General features: G+C 54.0%; 1 protein-coding gene across 1 annotated transcript; it reads right to left on the minus strand.

Moving 5' to 3' along the window:
* Window positions 1-128: 128 nt before the first annotated feature.
* Window positions 129-12786, minus strand: LOC125341941 (MRN complex interacting protein). The gene is made up of 5 exons (XM_048334070.1): window positions 12531-12786; window positions 11631-11690; window positions 6302-6390; window positions 4811-4871; window positions 129-748 (listed from the first exon to the last, which is right to left on the minus strand). The coding sequence occupies exons 1-5, from the start codon at window positions 12594-12596 to the stop codon at window positions 266-268; spliced, it is 759 nt and encodes a 252-aa protein (XP_048190027.1). The 5' UTR covers window positions 12597-12786; the 3' UTR covers window positions 129-265.
* Between the last annotated feature and the right edge of the window lie 2638 nt (window positions 12787-15424).

The following is a 15424-nucleotide window of genomic DNA, read 5'->3' on the forward strand; positions in this document are numbered from 1 at the left end:
CTAGCTTAGGTTCTTGGTTCTTTCTAGAGTGCTGCCACTACTCTAATTTTCCTGTCCAGATCTGTCAGCTGCTTTTAAAGTAAATTCCTCTGTAGCTGTCTTGTTACCCAATTTTTAACCAATTAAACTTAGGTTAAACACTTTAATCAATGTTGCTGTCCTTACTGGTTGTAGTGAGTGAGACGTTTAATAATTGTGTGTTGTGGACTCAAGCTCTTACTTTTACAGCTGTCATCACTAGCTCTGATATCAGAAGGCTCTCAGTTCACAGGTCATCATCAAAGTCCTCCCCGGTTGTAAAGAGGTTGCACAGGCTCACTGACAGGGCCGTCTGTGTCTCTTGGGCCAAAGGCTTTGCGTCCAGCCGAGGAGTAGCTATGTCCCACGATCCCTTGGGGCTCTTCTTGATGGGCCTCTCTGGGCTGCATGTGGCCTCGGGAAGCTGGACGGTGGTGAGGGGCCAGCTTGAGCAAACTTTTCTTGAGGTCTCAGTCTCAGGGCTCCCTTGCTCGGCTTGTGCCAGACCAGCTGATCTGGGGCCCTGCAGGAGTGGTCTTGTTGGCTCTGTGTCCACATGTGAGCTGTTTCCAGGTGATGAGAGAAACCGTGCCCATTTAGAAGATGGAGCCTTGCCGTAGGATGCAGGACCTGGTTTCCACCGAGGACCCCCAAGCTCCCCGGTGTGGCAGTGTGCGGAGCTCCAGAAGCTGCTGCCTTGTAGCTCCATTCCTAGCAGGCCAGCACAGTGCTGAAAGAAGCCAGAGAAGACATTCCCGTTACTCCGGAGCCTCAGCTTTGGCACCAACCCCTCCCTTGATGGTCCTATTTGCTAGGACAGGCTCAGAGTGAAGAATGCACTCCACGTCACCCTAGCATGGCTGTCCTGTTTGTTCATTCCTGACTAGGTAGGAGTTCGTCTAGGGCCAGGATGGGGTTATGGAGTGGAGGTGGCAACTAGGCTGGGACTTGGCTTGTAATCCTAGCTACTCCATAGGTTGAGATCTGAGAATTGCAGATGGAAGCTGGCCTGGGTAGGAAAAGATTCTCAACCTCTAAATAACCCCCAAGAAGCCAGAGGTACAACTGTGGCTAAAGTAGTAAGTAGTTGACCATCCTTGAGAAAAAAGCTAAAATCTGACACCGTCCAGGCCCTGAGTTCAAGCCTCAGTACCAACACAAACAGAAAACTGGGTTTCACCCTTGAACCCCACAGAGCAGGTCACTACACTACTGCCCAGAAGAGGCTGTAGTCCGACAGCTTGGCTGTGAGATTAAGCAGGACACAGGATATTGGCTGAGGGACTGGTAACTTCCGTTGTTCTGTAACCTGCAGAATTCAGGTCTGCACACCTCCTGGAGTCAGTTACTAGGTAAGAACTGGCCACCCTGGAGTCTGACTGCTACCTTGTGTCTTGGAGCAGCCTTCGCTTACCGTACTCCAGCAGGAGGCAGCCTGTGTCCTGCAGTGCTGAGCTGAGTGTGAGGCCTACTGGGGCTGAGCACACGGTGGAGGGAGACTCTGGAGGCTGGGGGCGAGGGGACAACTTGGCAAGAAACTTGGAAAAACTCATGAACACACGCCTGTCTCAGTGCTGCAAATATGCTTACAGCAGCCAGGGGAGGCGATGAGCACGCCAGGAGCCTCCTTACATCTGCTCTCGGCTGGAGAGGAGTTTTTGGTGCTGGACCTAGGGCTTGAACCCAGGGCCAGGATGCTGTCCTTGAGCCTCCCCACCGCCTCCAAGCTAACGTTCTACCCCTTGCTTCGCATCTCCCATTTTAGTTTTTGTTTAACATAAGCTTCTAAAAAATGAGAACAGAACACCCAGGGCCTCAAGCAAGACAGCTGTGTCCACCACAGCCCCACCGCCAGCCTCCTCCTCCCTATTCCACCACCTGCCCCTCCTCTCCTCAATCTTCCTCCTCCTGTCTCTCCTCTCCCCCTCCTCCTCCTGTAGCTCCCTCTTGCTCCTCGTCCTGTCCCTCACCTCTATCCCCCCCTCCTTCCTTTTCCTCCTCCTGTCTTGTCTGTCTCTCCACTCGCTCTTCTTCCAGTCTGTCTCTGTCCCTGCTGCTCATGTCTCCCCTCTCCTGCCCTGCTTTCATTTATCTTTCTCCCCGTCTGTCTCCTCTGTCCCTCTTCCTCCTGTGCCTCTCCTCCCGCTATCCTGTCCCTTCCTCTTTTCTCCCTCTTAGGCCTATTCTCCTGTCTCTCCTCTGTCTTGAACTCCTATTTCCAATGCTTGACTCTCATTCCCCCCTTTCCAATCTCTTCCTCCTCCTGTAGTTCTTGCCCCTCCTCTTCATCCTATCTGTCTCTCCTCCCTCCCTCCCTCCGCTGCTCCTGTCACTTGTCTCCACCTCTTCTTCCAGGAGCTCCTGTCTCTTCCTCACTCCTGCAGCTCCACATTCCCTTCTCCCTTCTCTCCTCTCCTGCTTCTCCTCCGCCTCCCATCCTCTTTCTCCTACTACTCCTTTCTCTCCTCTCCATCCTCTTCTTTCTGTCCCTCCTCTCCATCCTCATCCTGTCTCCCCTCTTCCTCCTCTCTTCTCTCCCCTTGCTCCTCCTTTTCTCTAGTTCCTCCTCTTTTCCTCTCCCCTGCTCCTCCTCCTCTTCTGTTCCTCCTCTCTCCTCCTCCTCCTGTCTCTCCTGTTCCTCCCCCTCTCCTGCTCCTCCTTTCTCTCAAGCTCCATTCCTCTCTCTTGCCCTTCCTCCTCCCCCTCTTCCCTGCTCCTCCCAGCCTCTCCTCTCTGTTCTGCTCCTCCTTTCTCTCCTGTGTCTCCTCTCTCATGTTCGGCCTCCATTCCTTTCTCCTCCTGTCTCTCCTCTGTCCTGCTCCTCATCCTCCCGTCTCTCTCCTCTCTCTTGCTTCTCCTCCAGTCTCTGCTCTCTCCCTCCTCCTGTCTGTCTGCCTCCCGCCTCTCCCCTGCTGCTCTCCCTGCAGTCTTCTCCATCGTCTCTTCCAGTCTCACTTCTCCCCACTTGTCTCCCATACTCTCATCTCTCTTCTCCCTCCTCTGTGCCTCTTTATCTCCCCTGCGGTCTCTCACCTCACCCCTCCTTTCTCTCCCATTACCTCCCTTCTCTTCTGTCATCCTCTCTTCCACGCTGCGCCCCTCAGGTTCTGTACCCCTTTCCTCTCTTCTATCCCTCTGTCCTGTCAGCTTTCTCTCCTCCGTTCCCCTTCACGTCCTCCCTACTCCTAGTCTTCTCTCCAGCTCCCCCTCCATTCTCCCTCTTCCCTCTCTGTCTCCTTTTCCTCCCACTCCTTTCTGTCTTATGGTCTCCCTTTCCCTGTCTCTCCTTCCTCTTTTCCATTTTCTCTATTCCTTCTCCTCTCTCCTCCTCCATTTGCTCCTCAGTCTCTCTCATCCCTCACTCCCACATCTGTTCTCTACTCCCCCTCCTTCTCCTCTCCTCCCTCTCTTACTGTTTCCTCTCTCCTCCATCTCCTTTCCCCTTCCTCCTAACAGTGTCCCTCTCCCCCTTGTCCTAGGGGCTTGAGCTTGGGACCGGGATGCTGTCCCTTACTCAGACTTTCCTGTCAGACTAGCTTCAAACTAGGTAGGTCTTGAGATGTCAGCCTACTGCGGAGCTAGGATCATAGGCGCGGGCCACCAGCAGTCAACCCTAGGTATTTCTCGTAAGAATAATGTGAAACCTCCCACCTTGAGCAAGCTGAGGCAGGAGAATCTCAGGGCCAAGACCAACCTGGACAGTAGTTTATTTTCAAGAGAGAAAAATTGAAATGATGTGAAGGTGACTGGGGAGGAGACAGACACACCGCGCTGTGAGAAGGGCCCTGAGTGTGTGTGACAACACTTCATGCTGAACAACATGAACAACAGGTGCCAGGGCGATGGCAGAGCAGAGGCCGAGCAGACTCTGCTCCTGGTGGGACAGTGCTGTGTGTGCACACAGCGTCTTACACACTGCTCACTCACCACCACACGAGTGCCTGCCTGCCAGGGTTGACTGACAAGAGCTGGGTGGCCAGGCAGCCCTGGTGCTTACCTGGCAGAGTGGAGGCAGCGCCGGTGAGCTCCCGGCCCACAGACGAGGCCCGGCGACTCACCCACCCAAGGGCCCCCTGGCAGTCACTTGCCATATCAATATGCGTTTGGTTGAGCAAATAAAATACTGTTACATAAAAACTATAAACGGACAAAATTTTGGAGTAGAATCTTGGCTGTACTGGGGCCCAACAGACACTGACAATGGAGTCACCATGCTTCTCATCACTAAGCAGAATGTAAGACACGGGAAATCGGGAGAGCGCGCTCTCGAGACATGAAGCTTCCTCTGCATCAGCCTTACCAAACCAGTCACACCTACGAGACCCAAGTCACCATTTTTCTTTTTCTTATAATTTTGAAAAAAATTGATTTCTCTTGTATCTATAAAACCAGCCCCTTCTGCTTAGCTTATTGCACTTTTTTTTTTTTTTGGCCAGGCCTGAGGCTTGAACGCAGGTCCTGGGCACTGTCCCTGAGCTCCTTTTCCTCAAGGAGCTCCTTTGGCCAAGGCTAGCACTCTACCACTCGAGCTACACACAGCACCGCTTCTGGCCTTTTCTGTGTATGTGGTACTGAGGAGCCGGACCCAGGGCTTCATGCTTGCTAGGCGAGCGCTCTACCGCTAAGCCGCACACCTGGCCCAACTCACTGGAATTTTTTGTGCAATGAGGCTGTCTGATGCTAAATAGCAATCAGCCAATTAAGACCTTTAAGTGCGTTGTAACACACACATGGAAGCCAGTGTTGCAGTGCACAGCAGTGGAGTGACAGGCGTGCTCACGGGCTCACCTACCGGCAGACCGGTGTTCTCTTCCTGTGGCTCGCCCGCATCTTCACTGGCAGCCTTCAGACACCTGAGGGGAAGAGACGAAAGAACAGGCTGCAAGGACTGGAGATTTGGGGGGTCCTGGAGACATGTGCTGAGGTGATTCAGTCACCCCAGCACTGCAGGAGGCTTAGGCAGAGGGAACGCTGGTGTCTAGTGATGGCGGGCTGGATGGCACCCTTCACCTGTGGGGCCACCCAGCAGAACTTAACCATCAGAAGCAGCCAGAACTGTCGGGGCTGTTATGAAGGCAAATGTGGCCTGGCTTGGAAGAGCACCTGCCGGCCGCGGGCAGGAGAGCTGCGGGCTGGGGCAGGGCTCGCCTTGCTCATGTGCAGCGGCTCGATGCTTGCTCGATGCTTGCTCCATGGCCAGCACCACAGGAAGATGGGAAAGTCAGACTTCAACTGAAGGCCCCCCCACCCCCCCGCCTGAGGACATCTGACTCCCCTCTTCTGATGCCACCACTGGCCAGCGGGGAGGCTTGTCGCCATCAGCGCTCTTCTCCCACCTGCAAGCTCGACCACTGAGCTGCCCCCTGACCAAGGAAGATAAATCTAGATAAATCATACCTTTGTCTCCACTGTCCCAATTAAGATACAAAGTTTGCATATGACTTTGCAGGCAATTTCTTCCCAAGAAGCCACGGATTTGGTGCAGATAACATGTTGTGTTCTCCTCTGTGCTGATCCTGGGGCTCAAACTCAGGGCCTAGGTACTGTCCCTGAGCTTTTAAAAGTTCAAGGCTGGTGCTCTACCACTTGAGCCACAGTGCCCCTTTCTGGCTTTTTGCTCACTGGAGATGAGTCTCGCAGACTTGACTGCCAGGCCTCCCGAGTAGGATTACAGGTGTGAGCCCCGTGCCTGGCTTTTGTTGTGATGGTGCTGGAAAGAATCCAGGGCCTCACCTAGGCTAGGTAAGTGCTACCTGGCTGAGCGCCACACCAGCCCCTGCACTGGCTATCTGCAGCCATGCTGGCACTGGGGCGTGAGAACTCGGGCATCTTTGCACATGGTTGGCGCTGGCAACCTGCCACCTAAACCACACCTGGCCCGCTGGTTCTCTTCAGTTGCCCCGGTTTCTGTCCCTGTTCTTGGCTCAACACCATTCATCCATAGGCAGGGAAGAAAGTGAGAGTTCTCTTGCCTAAGGCAAGCCACAGAAAACCACAGGTCACAGAGGTCAACTCAAGACGGGGCCTGCGCATACCTGGAGGGAGCCACGGGGGCTGAAGCAGACAGGCCGCTCTGGGTTCCCGAGAGCTCCCTCACATGCTAGGAGGGGGCACGCCCCAACTTGAAAGGTTAGGGAACACCCAGTAGCTGCTGCCTGCCCTGCCACCAGCCCGACTGCGTGGGCATCTGTGGCCATTTTCAGCGGGACTTCTCCCGCTGCATCCCCTCCCCCCTCACGGTGGCCGCAGGACACGGTCACGCCACACACCTTTCAAACTGTACCTGAGTGGCGGCTCGGAAGCCTGTCCCTGCAGCAGGTTTAACTTCTGGACATGGCGTCTGCAGTCAGCACCGGAGCCCTCACCGTAGGTCTGAGAAGGAAAAAAAACCCATGAAACAGACTAAGGGAAGCCCTGGGGGCTGGGGATTTAGCTCAGTGATAGAGCGCCTGCGGGGCAAGCGCAAGGCCCGAGTTCGGTCCTCAGCTCTGGAAAAGAAAAAAACAACAACTATAAAAGCGAAGCCCTGCCAGGCCCGGGGGTGTTTGAAGTGGTATGACCGCGATTTCTAGAATGTTTACATGAATGGGCTCTGGACCTGTGGTTTAGCTTTTTTTTTTTTTTTAATTTTGTTGACAAGGTGTTGTGCAAAGGGGGTACAGTTACATAACAGGGCAGTGTGTACATTTCTTGTGATATCTTACACCTCGTTTTTCTTCCCCTTCCCTAGATCAGATAGGCATATATACAATACACAGTGTACCAAAAACATACAGTAGCTGTGGTTTAGCTTTACCTGGCTGCCCCTTGAACTCTGCCTATCCAATCCATGCTCGACACACAGCCCTAGCCACGCAGGAGGCTGGGACCTGACCATCACAGTTCGAAGCCAGCCCAGGCAGGAAAATCCACGAGACTCTCATCTCTTTCATCTCCACCTAGCCATTAAAAAGCCAGACACGGATGGAGTTGTGACCCAAGTAGCAGGCACGAGCTTTGAGTGAAAACAGTAAAGGGACAGTGCTCAGGCCCTGAGTTCACGACTTGGCACCAGCACATGTGCGCACGCGTGCACGCACACACTCACTTCCTAGGAAGACCATTCTGGCAGGCACAGTGAAATGGAACTAAGAGCAGAGAGCCGGGGCCCTGGCACTGGGCGGGTGAGCTGGGCCGGTCACTGGGAATTTGGCTACAGTTTCTATCATAGCAGAGCTGGTTTCTCCCCTATACTGAAATGGGGTTTTTGGCACTGGTCTTGAGGCCTGAATTCAGGGCCTGGGTGCTGTTTCTTCTGAGCTTTTGTGCTCAAGGCTAGCACTTTACTACTTGAGCCACAGCTGCACTTACAGCTCTCTTTTGGTGGTTAGTTGGAGATAAGGGCCTCATGGGTTTTTCCTGCTATGTCTGGCTTCAAACCACTGCCTTCAGAGATTAGCTTCTGAGAGGACGGGATTACAGGCGTGAGCCCCAGCGCCTGGCTTTAGCTTTCTTTCTGGGGTAGCACTACGGTTTCCCAGCCCAGACTCCTGGGTGCAGGGCTAAGGCACGCGTGTGACCATGCCTGGCCTTGCAAGCCCCCTCTGGGCCAGTACTGGAGACGGAACTCAAGGACTCACACTTGCCACGCAGGTTCTCTACCACTTGAGCCACACTTCTAGTCCCTTTTTGCATTGGTTAATTTCGAGGTCAGGTCTGCTTTATGCCTGAAGCCAGACAGGGCCACGACTCTCCTTGTGCTTCCCGAATCGCTACGGATGACAGGCACGAGCCACTGCCCATCACTGCCCCTGTAGCTGGGCACCCTACTACTGGCTGATAGGTCATCTCAACTTTAGTGCCCAAGCTGGCCTCCAACTGTGATCCTCCAACCTCTGCCTCTCAAGGAGCTAGAATACAGATTTGAAACGCTGCACCCAGTCCTTTGCATTCATGGGTTCTGCACCAGGGACCCCACCAACTGCATCTCTGCTAAGGGCATGCATGCTTCTTTTATCTTTTAAGTCGGTATAAAAGTGGGTTTTACCAAGTTAGGTTATGCATCTTGATCAATTACTGGTAATCCATATGTTGTGGCAAGTACCAAGTCATCTGAAGATGATTTAAAGCTCACAGGAAGTGGGAAGCATACCAGTATACCTGCGTACCTGTAGTCCCAGCTACTTGGGAGGCTGTGGCAGAAGGGCTGTTTGACTCAAGGGTTGAAGACCAACCTGGGCCACCCAGGGGAACTTGTGTCATTTTGTCTTCCCCCTCACCCTTAGAGAAGCATGCTGGAGGACGCGGATGGGTTACACACCATTGCACAGATGATTTTGGGTATCTGCTGTGGGTCCTGGAACCAATGTCCCAGATGCCAGCCCTGTGCTGCTGGCAGTGACCAAGATGGGGAGGGCAGTGTGTGCACCTAGAAGCGGAGGGAGGGGGCGGAGGACAGCGGAGGAGGGAGTTCAACTTGTGCAGCCTTCCCAATGCTTGCTGTGAAATGTGCATGGTGAAATTCTGGTGACTCTGCACGTGTATCAACCACTCCCGTGCTCCCATGTAAAGTTGCCATTGCACAACATAAAGATGAGCACAGCTCATCTTAATAACTGAAATACCAGCCTTTTCTTAGGAAGGCTTGGCCGTGGGGTGGTAAATCCTGTAACCCCAGCCTTGGGTGAGTTGGTGGCTAGTTTGGTCTACACAGTGAGACTGAACGACAACATAAGGTATCAAGGGGTTCGGGGTGTAAAGTACTGAGTTAAATTCCCTCCCCACTAAAATGATGCAAAGTCAAGAGAGCATAAAAGGCACGGAAAAGCTTACTATTTCCGTTTTGGGTGTGCTGGGGATTAAATCCAGGGCCTTGCATATGCCTAAGCACATGCTTTACTACAGAGCTACTGCAGTTTAGTGGGTTTGACTAGAGCAGCCTTGGTCTGAACACAGAGTGTGTGGTGTCCTGTCCCCTCCTGCCCCCCACAGGCTCTCACTAATGGGGTGCGGTTGCCCAGGTGTTCAGGAAGTGAAAGGGATCTAATGCATGGCTTACTCCAAGGTGGATTCAAATGTGAGCAGATGACTGGGAGGTGGTGATGGGTGGCAGGTGGAAGCAGCTGCCCGGGGCGGTGCCTGGAGCTGCTTCCTGCCCTGGCTCCCTCAGGTGCCTCCTGCCCCCCAAGACTGGCCCCACTGGAACTGAGCTAAAACCAGTCTTCCCCCCTTATGTCTGTCAGGCACTTTGCCACTTCAAAGAGGAAACTGTCAATTAGCACACCGCCCTCCCCCCGCCTTGCGCTGGCAAGAGACCCCGCCACTTGGGAGGCAGGAGGCGACTCTTTCCCTTCCTCATGGAGAAATGCAGAAAAGTAGCGGGCTGGGAAGGTGGCTTAGTGGTAGAGTGCTTGCCTAGCAAGCATGAAGCTCTGGGTTCGATTCCTCAGTACCTCATAAACAGAAAAAGCCAGAAGTGGCGTTGTGGCCCATGGTAGAGTACTGGCCTTGAGCAAAAGAAGCCAGTGACAGTGCTCAGGCCCTGAGTTCAAGCCACAAGACTAACAACAAAAAAAGTGGCTCCTTCCAGAACTTCAGAAATCTCAGCTTCCTGAACAGCTAGGTGTGGGTAACCAGCATCCAGCTTTATTTGTGTTTTTTTTTGGACACAGGGTTGCCAAGCAGCCCAGGCTTGTTTGAACTCACAATCCTTCTGCCTCAGCCTCCTAGTAGGTGGTAATATAGAGATGCATTTCCACACTTGGCTAGTTCTTCAGGTATTGTTTTTTTTTTCTTTTCTTTTTTTTTTTTTTTGGCCAGTCCTGGGCCTTGGACTCAGGGCCTGAGCACTGTCCCTGGCTTCTTCCTGCTCAAGGCTAGCACTCTGCCACTTGAGCCACAGCGCCGCTTCTGGCCGTTTTCTGTATATGTGGTGCTGGGGAATCGAACCTAGGGCCTCGTGTATCCGAGGCAGGCACTCTTGCCACTAGGCTATATCCCCAGCCCTGTTTTTTTTTTTTTCTTTAAATTAGCTTACATATTAGTTATATAGGAGATTGCATTATTATACCTCCACACACTTTACACTGTATTCCAATCAATCTCACTCCCTCTATCACACTCTGCCTGCCCCTCCCCCTTAGAATCCCCTCCCCCCGGGCCCCGCCCAGGCCCAGTGGGTGTCACTGTTCCATTTTCATAGTTGCAAATAACCTGTTTGAAGAGTATTCAAACTCCATTCTTCCTGCCAGGTGTTTTGGTCTGATTGGTCAGAATCTTACTTTGTAGCCCAGGTTGGACTGGAACTCGGTGTGGTCCAAGCTGGTCTCAAACTCCTGCCTCGGCCCCTCAGGTTTTCTATGGTGTGTGTGTTACTGAGGACGGAGCCTTGCATTTGCTGGGCAGGCACCGTCCCACACGAGCCAGGCCTCCAGCCCCTCCTGCGGCTCACTTCATGCCCAGAGCAGCCTCCCGCGTGGGCTTCCCTGTGCCGCTGAGGGGGACGGTGCGACACCGCGCCCACCCGCTTCCCCATCTCCATCTCCCACACAGCCAGGACTGCAGCCCGGGAGAGTTCTGCCATTGGATTCCCTGGTTCCCTATACTGCTGCCAACCCTTTGTGTTTACTTCCCAGAAGCCATGCTGGAGCAGCTTTAACTACCAACGGTAACTAAAAGAACCTGGGTGGGGTGCGTGGCTCTCAACTGGCAGAACACCTGCAGACCAGGTGCAAAAGACCCAAGGCTAAATCACACTATCACCAAAACACCAACCAGCACCTTGACGGACAAATACCTCCAGAGCAAGTCCATTCTAGGGCTTTGTCCCAAGGACACAGATGGCCGGTCGGGTGAACGAAAGGGCAGCTGCAAATGTTTCACTGCTGCAGTTGCTAGCACAGCTCAGGGCCCTGGTTTCAATCACCACCACCGCTAAAACGACGTGCGCCTGGCACTTAGTCGACGGCTTTACCCATCGACGTGCGCCTGGCACTTAGTCGACGGCTTTACCCATCGACGTGCGCCTGGCACTCAGTCCATGGCCTTATGGCTGAGCACTGAGGAAGCATGTTGTGCTAAGAGCTGAAAGAACAGCCACAAAGAAACCAAGCAGAGCCTCGGAGCCCATGGCCACAGCACCCACACCAACACACTCGCATGCAACTTCCAATCAGCACGAGGAGAAGAGGGGGAGCCCCCGGTGATGACACAGCCCTAGAAGGGGGCTTGAATGATTTCAGAGAGGATGAGGGGGGAGAGGTGGGAAAGGCAGGGTCAGGAGAATGAAGAACCCAGCAGAAGGGACCCGGGCAACATGAATCAGAGTTCAGGTGGGTCAGAAAGAGGCTAATGTGTGCCAGGCAATCTAGAGACTTCCGGACACCTGCAACCCCTCCCCTCCTCCTGCCACCACCAACAGCTCCCCCTCCCCCCCAGGCCTTCTTCCATTAACTTCTTACATGTCATTTTCCTTTCATGGAACCGAGTCTAGTTCTAAATTATGTGTGTGTGTGTGTGCGTGCGTGCACACACAGGTGTGTCCAACACAGTGTCCTCTTCAGGCTCTGCTCCACGCATTCCCACTGGCGAGGAGGAAGGGTGGGAAGGGGGGGAGCGAGCGCTCTTCCACTCACCCGCAGGAGGGACTGCTTCTCTCCACAAGCCTTGCACGTCCACTTCAGACTCTTTTTCACCTAAAACGAAATTGCAGGAATAAAGCTGGGAGCCAGTGGCTCACGCCTGTAGTCCTGGTTATTCAGGAGGCTGAGATGGGAGGATAGTAGGGGTTTGAAGCCTGCTAGGGAGTGTGACTCAAGTGCCGGCCTTGAGCAAAACACAAACAACAAAAACCAAGCAAGAGTGTGTGAGGCCCTAGGTTCAAGCCCCAGCATTGGCACAAAATAAAAAAAATCCCAGAAATACAATTCAAATATACAAAACAAGCAATTTTGCTACACTGCGGACTTTATGAAATACAGGAGGGGGGCCGTGGCTCACGCCCGTAGCCCTCCCCACTCAGAAGGCCTCCCTACTTGGACGGGGGTTTGATGCCAGCTTGGGCGGGAAAAGTCCACGGGACGGTTACCTCCCATGGATCACCGGGAGTGGGGCCATGCTACCCTTGGGCCCCAAAGAGTCAGAGGACCGGGCTGGGGATGCGGCCCATGCTGGCCCGGGGGTCCCTGCCCGGGCTGCCGGCGGCGGACGCCAGAGGGCGCCCTGGCGCTTCGCCCGGACCTCGCGGCGCGGCGGGGCTCGGCGGGGCTCGGCGGGGCGGGCCGCGCTCGGGGCTCGGGGCTCTGCGGCCGGGCGCCGTCCTCCACCGGGCCCCCCGCCCCCAGCACCCGGCCGGAAGTACCCAGGGACGCCGGCCCCGCTGCCTCCGGGGTGCCCGCCGGGCCGGGGGCGCAGCTCCGAGGCCGCGCGCGCCACCCCGCGCCAGATTCAAACCCGAGGCCCCGCGCAGGCGGCGGGACGGGGCGGCGCAGTCGCCGCCGCCCGCGAGGGGGACGCGAGGCCGGAGCCCGCCTCACCTGGTGGGCCTGGAAGAGTCGGCAGCGGCAGCACCGGAGGACCCGGGACCGCTGGGCCGCCGCCATGCCGGCACCCGCCGCCGCCGCCGCCGCCGCCTCCCGCCCTGCGCGCTCGCAAGCCCGGCTCCGCCTCAGGCAGAGGCGCGGCCCCTCTAGGCCCCGGCGTCCACTCGCATGCGCGCGCACCCCGCGCCGCGGCCCCTCTAGGCCCCGGCGTCCACTCGCATGCGCGCGCACCCCGCGCCGCGGCCCCTCTAGGCCCCGGCGCCCACTCGCGTGCGCGCGCACCCCGCGCCGCGGCCCCTCTAGGCCCCGGGGCCCACTCGCGTGCGCGCGCACCCCGCGCGGCCCCCCTAGGCCCCGGCTGCACCCCGAAAGCCTGGATGGCGGGTGTCTGTGATGCCCACGCAAGGTCGCTGACAAAGAAACAAAGCACGGCTTCGACCTGGAGGCAGGGCTCAAATGGTAGCGCCCCTGCCGGTGGAAGCCAGCGTCCCCGGGCCGAAACCTAATCCGCCAGGAAGGAAGGGCGGGCGGGCCGCTGCCTGAGGGCGGGTGGGGCCCCCGTCGAGCCTCCGTACCCGGTAGGTTTTTTGTTTTCGCTGTAATTTTCAGAGTTGCAGCGATGGCGTTTACGGAGCTTGGTTTGTATGGCCTAGAAAAACGTGCTTTTCTACCTTGCTTTAGTTTTCCTCCTCTCTGCATCTCTGCAGACTTTTCATCTTTTTTAACGCTCAACCACGGGCTGGGTATGTGGCCCAGTGGTAGAGTGCTCGCCTCGTATATATGAAGCTCTGGGTTCGATTCCTCAGTACCACAGAGGCAGAAAAGGCCGGAAGTGGCGCTGTGGCTCAAGTGGCAGAGTGCTAGCCTTGAGCAAGAAGAAGCCAGGGACAGTGCTCAGGCCCTGAGTTCAACTGGCAAAAAACAACACCCAACTCATGCTTATTTTCTTGAAAATTTGTATTAACTATATTGGTAAGCAATTTTAAAACACAATTAGTGGGGTTGTAGCTCAGTGGTAGAGCACTCTGGCTCCCATGTATGAGGCCTTCCTTGGCTTCGACCCCCAGAACCACATAAACTCCTCAAATACAAATGTCCATGTTTAATTACAGAATAAAATTACATTGAAATTTTGTTTCATTCATATTTTGTTCAATGTTACTCTTCTGGCTTGTAAGCATTCCAGATTAAATGGTTAATAGATAGACAATACTATTTTTTTTTAAGTGTGTGCATGTGTTGGTATTGGGCCTTGAACTCAAGGCCCAGGTGCTGTTCCTTAGTTTTTTGTCCAAGGCTGGCTTTATCACTTGCATCACAGCTCCACTTTGGGCTTTTTGCTGGTTAAATGGAGATAAGAATCTCATGGACTTTCCTGCCCAGAGTAGCTTCAAACTGAGATCCTCAGATCTCAGCCTCCTGAGTAGCTAAGATGACAAATTCAGAGGTTCGAAGACGATCAGATTACAAGGAAGAGCTACTGGAGTCTTTTTTATTTTTTAGTGCCTTAAAAAAAAAGTCTAGGCAACATCTGCTCATACTTGCTATCCTAATACACAGGAAGCTGAGATCTGGGGAGAAAAGTCCGTCTGGGAGACTCCAAAGTAACTTGCAAAAAGTTGGGCTGGAGGCACAGTTCAAATGGTTGAATGCTAAATTGAACAAATGTGAGACCCCAAGTTCAAACTCTGGTACTAGAAGGTGGAACAAAAAAAAGAAGAGAGAAGGAAACAGGTCAGGCTTAGTGACGCATCTGTAATCATAGCTACTGTGAGGCAGAGATAGGATACATGGTTTGAGACCAGCTTGGGCAAAAAGTTAGCAAGACCACATCTCAGTCAGTCAGGTATGAGGGTACTTACCTGAGCTCTGTTATGTAAGAAGTCGTAGGTAGGAGGATCAAGGTCTGAGGTTGACCCCAAGCAAAAAACACCAGGCACTACCTGAAAAATAAAGCAAAAAAGAGGGCTAGGAATATGGCCTACTGGTAAAGTGCTCATCTCCTATACATGAAGCCCTGGGTTTGATTCCCCAGCACCACATATACAGAAAACAGCCAGAGGTGGCGCTGTGGCTCAAGTGGCAGAGTGCTAGCCTTGAGCAAAAAAGAAGCCAGGGACAGTGCTCATGCTCTGAGTCCAAGCCCCAGGACTGGCAAAAAAAAAAACCCAAAACCAAACAAATCGAAAAAGAGCTAGAGTCATGGCTGGAACTGTAGTGCATTGTGCCCAGCAAGTGTAAGGCTCAAACCCCAGTACTGCCAGAGAAGAAAGGAAGACAAACGTTGCATCGTTTTCTGGATTTTTTCTGCATTTATTAAGATTGCGCTATAGGAAGCCGGGAGTGGAAGGTGCACCAGCACTTGGGAGGCAGAAAGGTTGTAAGTTCAAGGTCAGCCTCAGCTATACAGTGAGACTCTTATTTTTTGTTAAGGGAATAAAGAACATGACGTAGTAGACAGAGCAGTCACGAGCAGGCAAAGTCAGGGGTGCACTGTTTGTACAGGAACCCAGGGCCTCACGTTTGTTGGGTGCCCCGCACCACTGAGCCACACCTCAGTCCACTGCTTTTTTATTCTTATTTTTGGTGCCAGTCTTGGGCTTGAACTTAGGGTCTAAGCGCTGTCCCTGATCTTTTATGCTCAAAGCTAGTGTTCTACCACTTGAGCCACAGCTCCATTTCTGGCTTTGTGGTGACTGACTGGAGATAAGTCTCATGGGCTTTCCTGTTGGCGCTGGTTTTGAACCTAGATCCTCAGATCTCAGCCTCCTCAGTAGTTAGGATGGCAGGTGAGAGCCACAGACAGCTTCCGCTACCATTTTTTAAACCTTAAAACCTACGGCAGGTGGAGCAGCGGTCTCCGAGGCTGGGAGCCGGGCAGGCGGGGA

This window comes from Perognathus longimembris, chromosome 25 (genome assembly GCF_023159225.1).
Source record: "Perognathus longimembris pacificus isolate PPM17 chromosome 25, ASM2315922v1, whole genome shotgun sequence".
Lineage (NCBI taxonomy): Eukaryota > Metazoa > Chordata > Mammalia > Rodentia > Heteromyidae > Perognathus > Perognathus longimembris.

Coding starts and splice junctions, on each gene's coding strand:
- LOC125341941 (XM_048334070.1), bottom strand. CDS start 12,596: ATGGCGGCGGCCCAGCGGTCCCGGGTCCTCCGGTGCTGCCGCTGCCGA. Junction 4,872..6,301: donor GCTTCCGAGCCGCCACTCAG/GTACAGTTTGAA, acceptor TCTTCCCCTCAG/GTGTCTGAAGGCTGCCAGTG. Junction 749..4,810: donor AAGAGAACACCGGTCTGCCG/GTAGGTGAGCCC, acceptor GGCTTCTTTCAG/CACTGTGCTGGCCTGCTAGG.